This window comes from Leucoraja erinacea, chromosome 29, assembly GCF_028641065.1.
Source record: "Leucoraja erinacea ecotype New England chromosome 29, Leri_hhj_1, whole genome shotgun sequence".
In the NCBI taxonomy this organism is placed as follows: Eukaryota; Metazoa; Chordata; class Chondrichthyes; order Rajiformes; family Rajidae; genus Leucoraja; species Leucoraja erinaceus.
The window spans coordinates 13,665,387-13,680,936 of record NC_073405.1 but is presented as its reverse complement, the minus strand read 5'-3'; the positions used below and the strand labels follow the sequence as shown (position 1 = coordinate 13,680,936).

The following is a 15,550-nucleotide window of genomic DNA, read 5'->3' as shown; positions in this document are numbered from 1 at the left end:
ATTAAACTGCATTCTTATAGCACTTTTCACAACCTCAGGCATTCCATTGCCAGATAGGTTCAATTTTATTATTGTCACATGGTACAGTGACAGGTACAGTGACAAGTTTTATTTTTCATGCTATCCAAACAAAACAGACAATACTATAGATCACTACAATCAAGTCAAACTCAAGCACAATAGATAGAGCAAAGCGATACAGAGTACAGGATATAGTTCAGTTTGGCAGGGTTGCCTTTGCTATACTGGCAATATATGCACAGTAAGCTCCAACACAATATTGACTGGATTATCTGTGTCACCAGTGGTGGCGGAAGGATCATTGTTGGTCCGGGTCACCAGCTCTGCTCTGCCCCTTAGAGTGTGGCTTCCTATTAAGATGGGCTTGTCCTACTGGGCCTGAGGTCATCCATTGAGGGGAGACATGTTCAAAACCCCTAGCATTGGAGGAACTGAAACACTATTTGACTGATCATGGGAGTGGTGTTCTTGGGTCTGACAGCGAGTCCGATCCTCTCTAACCACCCAACACAAGCAAGGAGTCGACAGCTGAGGGTCAGATCTTCTCTCACATCTCCCAGGAGGAAGTTCCACCACCCAGACTCAAACAAGGGTGGCCCCTCAAACCTGCCCCGCCATTCAATGTGGTCATGGCTAGTCTAACCCAGGCCTCAGCTCCTCTCCTCTCCAACTCCCTTCCACACTCACATCTCAAAAAGCTCTCCTTTCATCATTACAGGAAGGGTGGGATCTAGCAGGTAGCTATTATCTCACCTCTTCTCTCCAGTGCAGTGTATTTGGTGCATCTCTTCTCACGCTGACATCAGGTGGTACTGATCCTCAGACACACTCTGTTTCTTATGGTTTCCATAGTGTTCAAACCAAGGTCTGTCACAAAACTGCCTCTGCTCCAACTTGTTCTCCAGACCGTGGCCCTGGTCTCCTCTTGACCTTCCTCACATACTGGAGGAACGTCCATTGCCAAACCTACACTGACGTCAGTGGTTCCTCTGGACATTCAGCCATGGTCATAGTGGACCAAGGGGTCCATTCTTGTGCTGTATGTGTCTATGATTCTATGAGGTGGTTGCTGACGTCCTGCTCCACAGACAGAGGGACTGTTGTAAACAAGGAGTTAACAATGGCCAAATGGTAATAACAACTTAGAACAACAGGACTCTTATTGAGGTCTTGTTTGAAGCACCTCAAAAGGTAAGTGAACCTCTTCAGATCGTTTCATTTAAAGTTTCTTCATGGTGAACTTTCTTCACTTTAACAGGACACCCCAAAGTTATAATCCCCTGTTTGAAATGAACATGGAATGAAAAAGGTCGCACAGCACAGAGAACTAAATGTGACTCAAATCAGATCAACTCCTTGCTTCAAAAGAACTTTCCCTGTTGCTGAATGTTTAGCATAAATCTTCCTCCCCGATTGATTGTGGCTGAGGGCAAGACAATTGCCACATCCTTTCAGAAACGTCCACTCACGGTGTCAGTTGCGGCATCAGAGGAGTGTTTCCAGGAGATCCTGGGCAACAGGTGGAAGGAGCAGAGGGACAGAAGCCAATGTTTGTCGAGACCACAGTTAGAATCCACAAGATTCACCCAACTAGAAAAGAAGTTGCGGTAGAAAATCCTGTCCACTGAGCAGTCAGCCTCCTGCTAGCAGCACCCTCGACCCTTCACTTCATTGATGGGGGTGACCTCATAAGTATCGAGTGTCAGGTCAAGGGTCCGAAGTCATCCCACCGGTGAAAGGCAAGACAGATACTTCACACGTCCCAACCACGCATTCTATGTTTAGTGTGGGGGGTTGGAGGTACATTCCTTATTGTTCTTTCTTGAAGCAAACGCTAGCTTAATTGCATCTTGGAATGCATGGAGTTTGATTCTTCTCCGGAGCTCTTGGCCTCCCGGCAGGAGGCACAGATCCTTTGTTAGACTTTGGAAAAGATATCTGAGGGGAGTGACGCTTCAATTTATATTTAACTGCAAAGTCAGTGCAGCCAATATTTTTGCAGAGGCATTTCCAGTCACATGTCTATAAAAGGTGATGGGGATGATGCGTGACACAAGGAACACTTCACAACAGCAAATTATTACAGCAGGTGCATTGATCGGTTTGCATATCAGGATATTGCCATAGCAAGATGGCTCGGTAACATGTCGGGGAGTAAACTACTAGCACAGTTAGGTTATAAACTGGGGAAGACTATAGGAGAAGGCAGCTACTCCAAAGTAAAAGAGGCCATTTCAAAAAGGTACAACAAAAATGTAGCAATCAAGGTGGTTGACAGGAAGAAAGTTCCAAAGGATTTTGCCACTAAGTTCTTGCCGAGGGAGTTGGCCATATTGAGAGGCATCAAGCATCCTCATATTGTGCATGTGTATGAGTTTATTGAAGTTCGCAATGGGAAGGTCTACATCGTCATGGAGCTCGTCTCAATAAACCTTCTGCAGCTGATCCAACAAAGGAGCTGTGTCTCCTGCCCGGAGGCCAAGTGCTTGTTTTCCCAGGTCACCAAGGCGGTCAAGTACCTTCACGAACATGACATTGTCCACCGTGACCTCAAATGCGAGAACATCCTACTGACTGATCAAATGCAGGTGAAGTTGGGAGATTTTGGATTTGGGAGGAAGAGTTGGGGGTACCCAGAACTCTGTACCACCTACTGTGGTTCCGCAGCCTACTCCCCTCCCGAGGTTCTCATGGGTGTCCCTTATGACCCCAAAAAGTACGACATCTGGAGCATGGGAGTCATTCTGTATGTAATAGTGACCGGTTACATGCCCTTCAATGACTCCAGCATCAGCATGTTACCAGAGAGGCAGCTAATGGGTGTGATCTATCCAGAGGAAATTACACTGGAAGAAAAGTGCCAGTCTTTGATAGAGAAATTGTTAACTTACAATCCACTGACGCGTCCAACAGCTAACCAGGTGACGAGGCATGCATGGTTTAGAGAACGCAAATAAAGGAATATGCTCTAAAGTGGCTCAATTCAGGATCCTTGTTGCATTATTGCCCTGGGCATTGTCTAGATCTGCAGCTGGTAAATTAGTCTCAAAGATTGGTGTCTTGGCTGCAGTTATCCATCAGGTTAAAACTGGGTCAGTTACACCACCTTTCCAAATGATTAGATTTCACAGCAACGAAAGAGAGAGAAAGAAAGAGAGAGAGGGAGGGAAAGATTAGTAAAAGAGAGATCAAAGTGGCAGAGAGAGATTAGAGGATGAGGGAGATTAGAAAGTGAGAGAGATTAACAAAATAAATTAGAGAGATTAAGGAGAGGTTGGAGAAGGGGATTAAGGAATTAGAAAGAAGGATTACAGATTAAAGAAAAAAAAGAGTTAAAAGATAAATCGTAGATTTCAACAGCATGGAAACAGGCCCTTAATCCCACTTTGTCCATGCTGTCTAAATTGGCATTCTGGGCTAGTCCCATTTGCCTGCATTTGAACCACATCCCTCTAAACCCTTCCTATCCACACGTCCAAATATAGATTAAAGAAAGATAACATTTAATTGTGGCCTATCATCAACACAATGCATTTTACAGAGTGTTCATAAATGTAACTCAAGGAAATCTGCGAGTCAATTTAAGGCCAGCGGGTCTCCATGAGTAGTGATGTGCTGGTTGATTCTCCACTACAGAGAACTCCCAGCACTTGTAACTGGATCCTTCCCGAGGGGGGTGCGAGTGGAAGAATTTGGTTCAAATTTCAGCCAGAGTCAAGTCGCCTCCTCTGAACTGCCCCTGGAGTGGAGGCGTGGATGTTGTCACTGGAGCAGGATTTTAACCCACAACTATCAGACACAAAGATGGGAGCCCCCCAATTCACTGAGCCACTGCTACTGCTAAATGGTCACTGCCTGGATCTTGGGGAGGGAGCAGAATGTGGTCTTCATCCAATTCCAATCACTTGGCTCCTAAGCCATATATTGTCAGGAGGTGGTGGACAGAGTGAGAGCAAGAAACATTGCAATCACTTGTACAAGAGATGTAAGAGGCAGCTGAAGGACAGTGGGTGGACCAGTGGGTGAGACAGAGGGGCAGAGTGGCAATGAGGGGGAGGGAGAATGGAAAGGAGGATGACAGACAGGGCAAGGGGAGAGGCCCCCCTGTTGATCTTTTGCTGCAAAAGGCCAATTGTAATGGGTCCTGGTGCTTGCCAAGGTTAAAAAGACACAAAGTGCTGTAGTAACTCAGCGGATCAGGCCAAACCGTACTTGCCTTCTGATTGCATTGTTGTTGGTCCAAAACACTGTCAGACAGATGCCACAGAGCTCAAAGGTGAAGGTGTTCCATTCTCCCCTACTGTGTTTCCATCACTGGCTACATTCCTAAAACCACCTCCCTTGTTTATTCTGTATTTGACCTATGCTGTGCAAATATGCAACAGGACTGTGTGAGCAGACCTTTGCTGTGTCCCTGACCCAGACGCTCGATGGATGAGCCTCGCTTTGTGTCTAACCTGTAGCCCAGGCATGTTTGATGGGGAAGCCCCGAAGAACCTCTCTGTAGAGACTCATTTGGAAAATTGAGACACAAGGAATTGCAGATGCTGGTTTACAAAATAAGACACAAGGTGCTGGAGTACTGGAGAGCATGATTAGAGCACGTTGCAGATAAAAGCATCCCGATTGAAACATAACCTCTCGATGTTCTCCAGAGATGTTGCCAGAATGCTGTTACCCCAGCACTTGTCCACTTTGAGGGAAGCTCCATCGTAGGTTGCTTTGTGCGATTGAATGCTTGAGCCCAGTGTGAGTGTTCCCCACCATGTGGTTGCATTAATGATGATCCCTCTGTGACCTCTACTTCCCTCTCTCCTCAACACCCAGAGGGTAATCTGTATCTACATCAAACTGCCAAGGTAAGCTATAGAAGTAGATAAAATTAGCTTTTAAAATACATTTGGACATATATAAATGGAATGCATGCAATCGGAAACAGGCAAGTATGCCAACTTATTCAGCATGGACAAGGTGGGCTGAAGGGCTTAATCCTGTGCCATACAGCTCTGTGATCCAACCTGGTTGACTAAGTGATTTGTCCATTCTAGTGGTATCCAGCAGAGTGCTCTCTCTGCCCAAGGCTGAACATTACCACCCACCCCCTGCCATTGCATGGCCCAACTTGGTGAAGGGAATAAGGCTTCGCCATTTTGTGAGCCAGCAAGAAGTGGGCAAAGCTGGTGATTTCTGGTAGCTTGGCAGGAAGAGAACAGCAGTCAGCTCAGTCCCTGCTGCAGGAATACACGAATAGATGAGTAAATGTTTGCAAACATTAGTGATGATGGTTATCAAAAATTATAGCAGGATCTTGATCAGCTTGCTCAAGTGGGTGAAGGAATGGTTAATGAAGTTTAATGCAGATAAGTGCAAGGTGTTGCATTTTTGAAAGTCAAACCAGGGGTCAGGACCTTCACAGTGAATGGCAGGGCCCCGAGCAATGTTGTCGAGCAGAGGGTTCTACACTGGTACAGTTCCTTGAAAGTGGTGTCATTGGTAGATAGGATATCAAGGCTTTTAGCATGTTGGCCTTCATCAGTCAGGGTACCGATAATAGAAGTTGGTATCTTATGTTCAAGTTGGCATTTATCATCACTTAACCAACAAAGGTACAGTGAAATTTGAGTTACCATGTTTGAGTTACAGTTGTATGAGAGAATGGTGAGGCCATATTTGGAATATTGTGTTCAGATTTGATTACCATGCTATAGAAAGCATATAGTTAAGTTGGAAAGAGTGCAGAGATTTACACAGATGTTGCCAGGACTTGAGGAACTGATCTGTAGTGAGAGGTTGGGAAGTCTATTATTTATTCCTATTTTTAACGTTATTCCTTGGTGCGCAAGAGGCTGAGTGTTGATCTTATAGTGATGTATGAGGGAAACGCAAGGTTTTTCTATCCAGAGTAGGGAAATTAAGAACCAAAGAATATAGGTTGAAGGCGAGGGGAGAAAGATTTAATAGGAATGTTTTTAACACAGAGGGTGGTGGGTACATAGAACGAGTTGCCAGAGGTATTTGAAGGACAACTTTTTAAAGACATTTGGAAAGGTACATGGATAGGAAAAGTTGAGAGGGATATGGGCCAGACGCAGGCATGCAGGACTAGTATAGATGGGGCATCTTGGTTGGCATGGGCTAGTTGGCTAAAGAGCCTGTTTTCATGCAATATGACATGCAGCCAGCGCTTCGGTTATCCCGATGCCGGGCTGGTGATGTTAGAGTGGATTTTACTAGCTGCTCCAGAATTAATAATTAGACGATTCCACCATCAATATCCCTGGTCAATTCCACCATCAATAAGCCCCTTCCCTGCTCTTGGTGACTATTGGGGGGAAGAGAGGGAGCATTGTTCATCCAAGGGGTTCTGCCCGCCCTCCCCACACCTTTGTGGAAATGATCCCGCTGTTACTGGGAAGTTGTAGCACATACATTGGAACCATGTGCTCCTCTCCCCTCCCCTCCCACCTGAGAGAAGCATACAACATTATGAGGCATTGATAGGATTGAGTAGAACCTTTCGCCCAGGACGTAAATGCCAAAGACTAGAGGGCATACCTTTAAGATGAGAGGGGCAAATTTTAAATGAAATTAGTTCAGCAAGTTTTTCCCCACACCTACTGGAGGTGGGTACCTGGAAGGTGCTGCCAGGGGTGGTGGTGGAAGCAGATATGATGGTGTTTAAGCTTTTAGACAGGCACATGGATATTCAAGGAATGAAGGGATATGGATCATGTGCAGGCAGATGAGATTATTTTAGATTGGCATCATGGTCAGCACAGACATGGTGGGCCCAAGGAAAGAGATAAAATACTGGACTCTCAGTGGGTCAGGCAGCATCCCTGGAGAAAATAGATGACATTTCAGGTCAGAATCCTTCTTCGGGCCTGTTCCTGTGCTGTACTGTTGAAACCTGAAGTGTAATTCCCTTCTTATGTGTCTTAGAGTGGCATGTCTCTATCCCGGGCTCAGTATAGTGGGCATCAGAGCAACTTTGTCCCTGGAATCTGAACTAATTGTTCTCATTTTTTAATTCATCTCAAAGCCTTAGGGTGCCCACACTCATTCATTCTAATCATCACCTGCGTCCATGTCGGGCCAGCACCCATTCTCCTCTGATGCTCAGATACAGCTGTAGGAGGCAGCAAGGCAAATTGTATCTGACAATTGTCCATGGCTTGGACGTTGCAACAACACAGAACTTAGAACATCATAGATATACATCATGGAACACAGGAAGACACAAAGTCTGCATCAACCATGTTGCCCAGTTGAACTACTTTCTGCTGGCATGTGATTCATATCCCTCCATTCCCTGCATATCCATGTGCCACTCTAAAAGCCTCTTAAACACCACCATCGCATCTGCCTCAACCACACCTGCAGCGCTTTCCACCACCTGTGTAAAAAAAACTTGGCGTGGGAAACCAAGTCACAGGAAGAATATGCAAATTCCACACAGACCGCACCAAAGATCCTATAGCGGAGCAAGATGGACCACTCGTGCTAAATGCAATGGGCTGACGTGTAGTACTCTACGGAACGTGGGCATTTTTTTCATCCATTTCCATAACCGACTCGACTCGCAGTGTAATGAACGTTGCCGGGGAACAGTTTGTGTTAATAAATTAAAATTCTGAAAATGAGAAGTTTTTTACCAAATAGCTTTTATTTTTACAAGGATGCTTCCGTAACCGGCTTCCATCTCCGCACTATTATCCTATGGGATCTTTGGTGCGGTGACGGAAGCCGGATACAGAAATGGGGCCTTAAATTACCCATGAATCTGCCCATGGCCGTACTATGTCTTTTTCGTCAAGTGGACCATCTTGCTCGCTATAGGATCTTTGGACAGCACCAGAGGTCAGCATTGAACCCGGTTCTCCGACGCCATGAAGTAGCAACTCTACCATACAATGGGGTTTTTAGCACGTGATAGTTGCAGTCCCTATTCAAGAGCCTTTGGTTCTAGATTAATTCAATTACTTGAATTTAAATCCCCACTTGCCACTGGTCTCAGTGTTATTAGTTGAGATCTTGACCCTAGTCCCAGTCCCACTATTCTCAGCATTCATGAGAACACTCTCCTCTGCCTCTGCATACTGACCTTGTTGTCCCGGCCCATTTGTAATAGAATGTAAATATTGTCACCTCTTTTGTCAATGTCTTCACTGTCTCCACACACCTGCATTGAGCTTTTCCATTCGACCCATCACTGTTCCTCCATCTCTGGCAGCCAATTGTACATCAGCTTGCTTCACTGAAGGATTTGCACTGTCCTCACTACACCATAGTGTACTTCATTGTGTACCGTTTGATGTCAGTATGAAAGGAATTTTAGTCAGCATCTAATACACACAGCTCCTCTGTGGGAGTGCTTGATGACCCCATGTAGGAAGAGCTTTGTGCTGGGCCTGTCTGCTGTACCTCCCTGCAGGTTTGACAGGAGTATGAGGGGAGTTTTAATCTGTATGCAATCCACACCATTCTATCCTCAAGAGTGTGTGATCAGTCAGTGATGAAAGAGCTTTCATTTGTATGTAATCCATGATATTCCCATCCTCAGTGTGTGTTGGGTAACGAGGAGGGTGCTTTAATTTTATGTAATCCACGCTGTTCTAAAATTTGTTGTGTGCCATGGGTCAGCAAAGTGGAGTTCTAAACTCTAACTGTTCCTATGTCCCATGCTGTTCTGATCCTGGGGAGTGTGTGATGGGACAGTGTAGTGGGTTGTGTTACGTTTTTATCAGCATAGTGTGCATCTTACCTGAGAATGCTCCACATTGGAAGCCGACAACAGAGAGGTTGTTGCCGTTACTGACTCTTCACTTTCATGCGCACAAGTTTAGAAAGCACCAAAGCAACACCAAACACCAAGAGGATCAGACAACCATGCCAGCATGCTGTTTGTCCTGTTTATTTGTCATTCAAATTCTAAAAATCCCTCAATACAATATACATCATCCATTTCAAACATGGATTGAAATTCTCCAGTGGGAATAGGCTTCTTGCAGCAATTTCTCTGTAAGTTTGTTCTATTAGAGATTATAGTCACAGTAAATAGAAGGTCCAAAAAGTATCGACAGATCTGTAACGGCTCTTGCAGTTCCAGTCACCCCAATATAAATTCGCTTGTGACAAAAAAATGAAGATAAAAATTATTTTGTGTGAGAGTTTGTCTTGTGCAGTTATCTCCTCGCTCCGAATGTGGCTCCATCGGTGAAACAATCTTTCACTCTCTTGACAATGTGTTCTTGAGGTACTTTGCGTTGGTGCATTCATTTCAGAAAAAAAACCTCTCTCCGTCGCTCACTCTTTCCCCGGCCACTGGGCAATAATTCTGAGAGCTTGGTGAGAGCGGTGGTGGTGGCGGTGGGGGCAGGGATCAAATCTAAAAGGGATTCGTGGGCCAAAGGATCTGTGAAGTTCCCTCAACCCGAGCGACTGCTGCCAACGTTAAGCTGGCTACAATATTTGGTATCAACATGTCACTGAACATCCAAACGAGGCACATTCTCCCGAAGGCTGTGGTTCCTTCAATGTATAACCTATGTGAAGTCCTTTCTTGACCTTTCCTTTAAAACCACTCCCTGAATACAAACCCAAAAGGTGACGACCATGTTGCTCTAACCCAGCTTGGCGTGTGTACTCTCGAGGGAGGGTTCCCACAACAAAGACAGATGCAAGCTGTCTGTAAGGCTGCATCAAACCCCTCCCCACAGACCTGCACTCCTCCAGGTGACATCTTTGAGAGAGGGAGGGGAGAAGATGGAATGGTGGTACAACATGGTGGAGTTATTACAGGTCTCTTTATTTCTAATAAAGTGTGGGATTCCCAATTAGTCAAGGCAGACATGAATTCTCGACAGAGCGATCACTTGGCCTGGGAATATATTAACTTATAACACGTGGAATATGGCTGCCCACAGCAACCCAAGCAGTCTTCAAATATTCCAATAAAAACAACCATCTTTCATTCACAAATAGAGGTGGGAGAGATGGCATTGGGACTGGTCTGCTCTCACGGACAAAGAACATCTATTTATCTTGTGAGCAGTAAGCACAGGCAGCAAAGAACACAACTCTCCCAGGAAAGACCAGAGAAGAATACCGCCACATAGTCACGTGTGATGGACCTCCTTGGCTAGAATGCAGTGGGTACCATTTCACCCCCATATCTACCATCCTTCCAGAGTCCTGAATGTCATATTCTTTAAAGATCCAAATGAAAATCAGGACAAACTGAAACTTGTACACCAGCGTAAACATTAGTTATGTACATTGCATTATAGAGAATCTGAGGCTCTACGTCAATGAGAGACAACTTTCTCAACACCCCAAATCCAACAGAAGGAAAAGTTAGCACGCTGAAAGATGTTCAGAATGTTGGGGTGAGGAACACATGCGTGCCTTTTAAACAAGGGACGGGATTGTTTTACACATGCACACAATCAGATTTCCCATCGGATGAGAGTGGACTGCTACTAGGAACAGGACTGTTTTACCCAACACAATGGACAACCCACACATTAACCGCCCCTACTGGGATCTGAATGCAGAGTGGTGATGGGAGGTGGGACTGTTCTCTCTTGCACTGGTGTACGCTGTGCACTCACTAAATCACCACCACAACTGTAGACCCTGGGAACACGAGTTGGGGTTGGGATTGAGATTGGCTACAAAAACAGCCCCTTGTGACAAAAGAGCGGAACTAGGCTGACTGGATCCAATTGTCAGGGCATACAAACTCTGCCATTACACTTCCATCACCGTAGTGCAAAAATGCACACAAAAATATTAACTTAGGAGGATACTTTGGTGGAATTAAATACGTCATTCCAGCTAACCAATTAAACACAAACAAAATCTCTAACAAACAAGGACAGCTGGCAAAATATTTTCAGTCTTACTAATGACTAATTTGTATCAAAAATTGGGGGGGGGAAAAAATCTGCCTTAATGTCAAAAGATTATTCACAGGTTAGAGGAAAGCAGCGAGTTAAAATGTCTGCAATTTACAAGTTTGTAGAGATTGGAAGGAGCCACGCGTTGGTGTTGATACTTCTACAGTGGCTGCTGTACCACAAGTGCGTCTCCATCTCAGTTATCGAGTGATTCTGCCTGTCATCAGCTCGCTGCCCAGAATTAAATACAACTCGATTATCAATTACTGAGCCATCATCTAATTACGGTCCCATTCAAGAAAGCTCGACTTACTCAGCGGGTCAGGGAGCACAAGGCCAGGTCACCCTCCAACCCAATGAGATTCAGTGTAAAGCCAAGCCTCCTTCCCTCTTATCCCAGTCAGCTCTGGACCACGGGAAAGCCTGTGTCAGTGACAGGTTCACAGGGACACTCCAAATAACAGCTCAGCCACAACAGTTGGGCTGAGAGAAAGTTTCTCGCCTCTACATGCACTTAGCAATTGCTTAAGTCATATCCTGGTCTGGACTGATATTCACATCACCAGGACATTTCGCAACAGAGACAAAACCCTGATTCACATTATCGTCCACATATTCCCACATATTAAAAGGCGCTGCTGTTTGTCAGTTTTGAAGTGTGGGATGTGTGGGGAGCCGACTGCTGCCCACGGTAGCTGAGGCAAGGGGGGAGGTAACAGGAGGGATGGAAATAATCAGCATCCCTGCATGAATCCAGCGCACGGTGCCAACATCGATCTCATCCCTCCCCCAGACATACCTTCAAATTCCAACTCCGAAGAGTCTGTGTGTGGGTGAAGGTTGGGGGTAATACCCAAAGGAATTACATGGTTTGTCTAAGAGTAATTATATAAGCATGGTATAGAGGTGCAAGATGGGAGATGTCTTTGCGTCTGATATATCGTGCGAGGGGACACACAAGATCAACAAGATTCAGTCCCAGAGACACCAGGTGCCTCTGCTGCTGTGAATCGATACACCCAACTAACCAAATTAGCACTCAACCCTACCCCTCGCACCGAATATAACGCTTGCCCTCAGGCAGAAAGGAGGCATCCCTTCCCCACCCATCAGAGGAACACAGCTACTGCGGAACACGAGATCTTCAATGGTTTCACGTGCCATGAAGTGAAAAACAAAGACGTGGGGGCACTAAAGGTGTACACTCACGCACAGGCGCAGAGAAACAGCAAGGAGAAAGAATCTTTTCTCCACATACAGCTTTCCTTGTAATCTGGCAAGATAAATGCCCATTTCTAACTGGTCACATGTTGTACCGTTTGCTTTGTGCTCAAAATGCCAAGAAATGCTGGTTGCATTGTAAAGGAGTACGGGGTATGGCCTGGATCACCCGAGCCTCATACCTTTGACCAATGGACTGCCCGGCTGTCGAGGGGTACAGGGTGATGGCGGCCATCTCTCAAAGTTTCTCTCTACCCCCACCCACCCGCCACTGCATCTATTTCCATGTGGAGGTTGAGTGACTGATGGATCGTGAAGGGATCATGTCCAGGAGATACTCGCGTTGACGATCCATCGTTGAGGTCTTGTGGCCCGATAGGTTGGGGCTAACATAAGCCATTGTCACCCCTGGAAACAGAAAGTAACATTAGCAACATCTTGCGCTTCCAGCCTGTTCCCAGGAACAATAAGCACCCGGGGTCTCTAGAGTCTGAAACATTCACACGCAATTCAAAACCGGCACACTGGTGGGAATTTCTCATCTTCTCACTCCACCTCAGCAACTCTCATTCAGGGGAGTGGAGAGGATCGCTGTGTGCTGGTGAGGGACGGGTGGGTAGAGGAGGCAGGGTGTTTAACAAAGACAGATAGGTGAGTGTTGGCGAAAGTTTAGGAAAGAATGGGTGGTAGATTAAGGGGAGAATGAGTGGAGGGGGTTTAGGACAGGGAGGTGGATGTGTGGGGAGTTTGTTGAGGCAAGAGTGGGTAGAGGCAGCAGGAGGTTTGAGGAAAGATCGGTGGGATGCGTTGGGGGAAGGTTAGGGAAGAATGCGTGGAGGGGGCAGGTGGTTTAGAAAGTGCAGGTGGGAAGAGGGCTTGCAACAGCTCAGGAAAGGTGGGTGGAGGGGCTAGTGGGGTTTACGGGAAAGTGTTGGGAGGGATTTAGGAAGGGCAGGCCAGGGTGGAAGCAGTTGTGGGTTGGTGAGGGAATAGTTGGTGAAAGAAGCAGGATGTTATTAGAGAGTGGGTGGAGGGGGATAGCGGTGATGAAAACAGGGGGAAAGTGGATGGAGGGTGCAAATCTTAGGGGTTAGAGGGGGTGAAGTGTGAACAGTTTAGGATAGGGAAGAAGGAGTGAGGGAAGGTTGTGTCATGTGATAGGACCATTCGGTCCATCACGTCTACTCTGCCATTCAATAACGGCTGATCTATCTCTCCCTCCTAACCCCATTTCCCGCCTTTGCCCCAAAACATCTGACACCTGTACTAATCAAGAATCTATCTCTGCCTTAACAATGTCCATTTTGACCTCCACAGCCTTCTGTGACCAAAGAATTCCAGATTCATCACCTTCTGACTAAAGAAATTCCACCTCATCTCCTTCCTAAAGGAATATCTTTTAATTCTGAGGCACATCGCCTCCACATCCACTCTATCCAAGAAGGAAGGGAAGAGTGGGTGGAGGGTTTAGGAAGGGACGGAAGGAGGGTATGGGTGGGGAAAAGAGTGGGTGGAGGGAGTTAGCAAGGGGTGTAGGTGTGGCGGTAGGTTAGGGTGGCCGGCCAGCCTGAGGCGATAACTACATAGCCTACCTGTGTTGGAGATCTGCTTCCTCCAGGCTGTGGTGTTGCCTTTCCCCCCGGCTCTCTCGCCGTGCTTGCCCTGCCTGCTGACGAGAGACACATTCTGCAGCTGGGATGACTGGCTAAACGTGTGCAACACTCCCCGGGCTGTGGTTGACTGAGGTCCTCGAGACAGCTGGCTGGAGCTCTGCAACATGACATTCAAGTGTAAATGAATGGACCTTTACCTTCAAATGTTGGCTCTTCATGTCACATTCCAACATTCAAACACTCAAGTCTGAATGAAAAAGAAATGGATTCTGGAGAAAGTCAGCAACTTTCATCCTGAACACAAGGAGTGGAAGGAAGAATGTGCAGCTCAGTGCGCAATGGGTTGCAGAGCAAGTAACGCTCTCTTTTATTTCGCAAAGAGCAAACTGATGCAGGCAGCCCTGAAACATTAAAAATGGGCTATTATTCCCCAGTGGTTCGAGTTATTTAAAAATGGCAATGCTTTGCACAGTAGCGCAGATGGTAGAGCTGCTACCTCACAGCGCCAGAGATCTCTGTTCAATCCTGAACTCGAATGCTCTCTGTGTGGAGCTTGCAAGTTCTATATGACCACATGGGTTTCCTTCGGGTGCTCCGGTTTCCAACATGCCAATGATGTGCAGGTTTGTAGGTTAACTGCCCTCTGTAAATTATTGGTAGTGAATGAGAACGTGGGTAAACATAGAACCAGTGTGAATGGATTATCGATGGTCAGCATGGGCTCGATGGGTTGAACTGCCCGTTTCCATGCTTTATCTTTCAATCAATCGAAGCCAAGCCAATTAAGCGCTTTAAAATACAATGATTAATTTAGATGCTACTTGCCTTCCATACCTGTTTGAACGTATGGTGTTGAACTGCAGAGTCTTGCTTACTCTGTACACTGGAAGTTGTCTGCTGCAGTATCCGTTGTTCAATTTCCTGCAAAGTAAAATGCATCGTTTGTCCTTTCTACACCATAACCAATTCATTTCTACTAAACTTCAGGCAGATGTCTGGCTCAAGTCTTGGGCAACAATCCCTCTACCACTCTCCACATTCCTTCAGAATAAATATCCCTTTCTATTCCTGAAGATAATTTTCTTGACTGGAATGTTAGGTCTTGGTAAGCTGAATTAATTCCCGCAAATTCACAATAACCTTTTTCTTTCAAAGAAAAAGAAATCACTCGCCAGCCAAAATTTCCAGAGAGCAAAAAGCCCCAAAATTGCAGATGTTGGGTATTTATCTCTCTCTCTTTCTTTATCTATCTCTCTCTCTCTCTCTCTCTCTCTCTCTCTCTCTCTATACATATCTATCCATACATAACTAAAACTCTCATCTTGTTATCTTCCGGTTTGCGCTGTTTTTACATTTGCGCAAAAACAGTACACGATGGCGCTACGATTTTTGCCACCTTACTGACCATTCTCCTGTGCTGCAAGTGCAACAAGTTTTGTTCTGATTGGTGGTATATTTTAAAAGTTAAGGCTTAAAAATCTTTAAAACCGCGCATGCGCAGATTGGTCTCCTCTCCCGTCAGTCACCGCTGGGACCGCAACGCCCCTTCCTGCACCATCGCCGCACTGATTGGCTGCGTCAGCTGTCAGTCACCGGCGGCGCCTGTCTCTGCCCGGCCTTGACAGGCACGGTTTCCGGTCGGAGCGGCCTCGGGTCAAGGCAACCTCCGGTCAGAGGAGCATGAACCTCGAGATCCTGGGGAGATAAGGAGGGAGAGTGGGGGAAATTGAGGGAAGTGGGGGAGGTGAGGAGGGAGACTGGGGGATTGAGGAGAGGGGGGGTAGGGAGGGAGAG

General features: G+C 46.2%; 2 protein-coding genes across 10 annotated transcripts in view; one reads left to right on the top strand and one right to left on the bottom strand.

Moving 5' to 3' along the window:
- Positions 1–131: 131 nt before the first annotated feature.
- LOC129711190 (testis-specific serine/threonine-protein kinase 6-like) lies at positions 132–8,779 on the top strand. The gene has a single exon (XM_055658659.1). It carries the CDS (start codon positions 2,166–2,168, stop codon positions 2,976–2,978), a length of 813 nt encoding a protein of 270 aa, XP_055514634.1. The 5' UTR covers positions 132–2,165; the 3' UTR covers positions 2,979–8,779.
- Positions 8,780–8,919: 140 nt separating this feature from the next.
- Positions 8,920–15,550, bottom strand: part of gatad2ab (GATA zinc finger domain containing 2Ab) — a 109,028-nt gene continuing 102,397 nt past the window's right edge. For 5 of the 9 annotated variants that reach the window (XM_055658655.1, XM_055658649.1, XM_055658652.1 and 2 more), the window contains 3 exons: positions 14,582–14,677; positions 13,736–13,913; positions 8,920–12,551 (listed from right to left, as the gene is read on the bottom strand). In XM_055658655.1, the coding sequence (XP_055514630.1) occupies positions 12,421–12,551; positions 13,736–13,913; positions 14,582–14,677 (405 nt within the window). In that variant the 3' untranslated portion in view covers positions 8,920–12,420. The remainder of the gene's footprint in view (positions 12,552–13,735; positions 13,914–14,581; positions 14,678–15,550) is intronic. The other 4 variants (XM_055658651.1, XM_055658656.1, XM_055658658.1 and 1 more) reach the window with 1 other exon arrangement.

What these genes read in the sequence shown, in the direction of transcription:
- LOC129711190 (XM_055658659.1), top strand. Translation starts at nt 2,166, where the DNA reads ATGTCGGGGAGTAAACTACTAGCACAGTTAGGTTATAAACTGGGGAAG.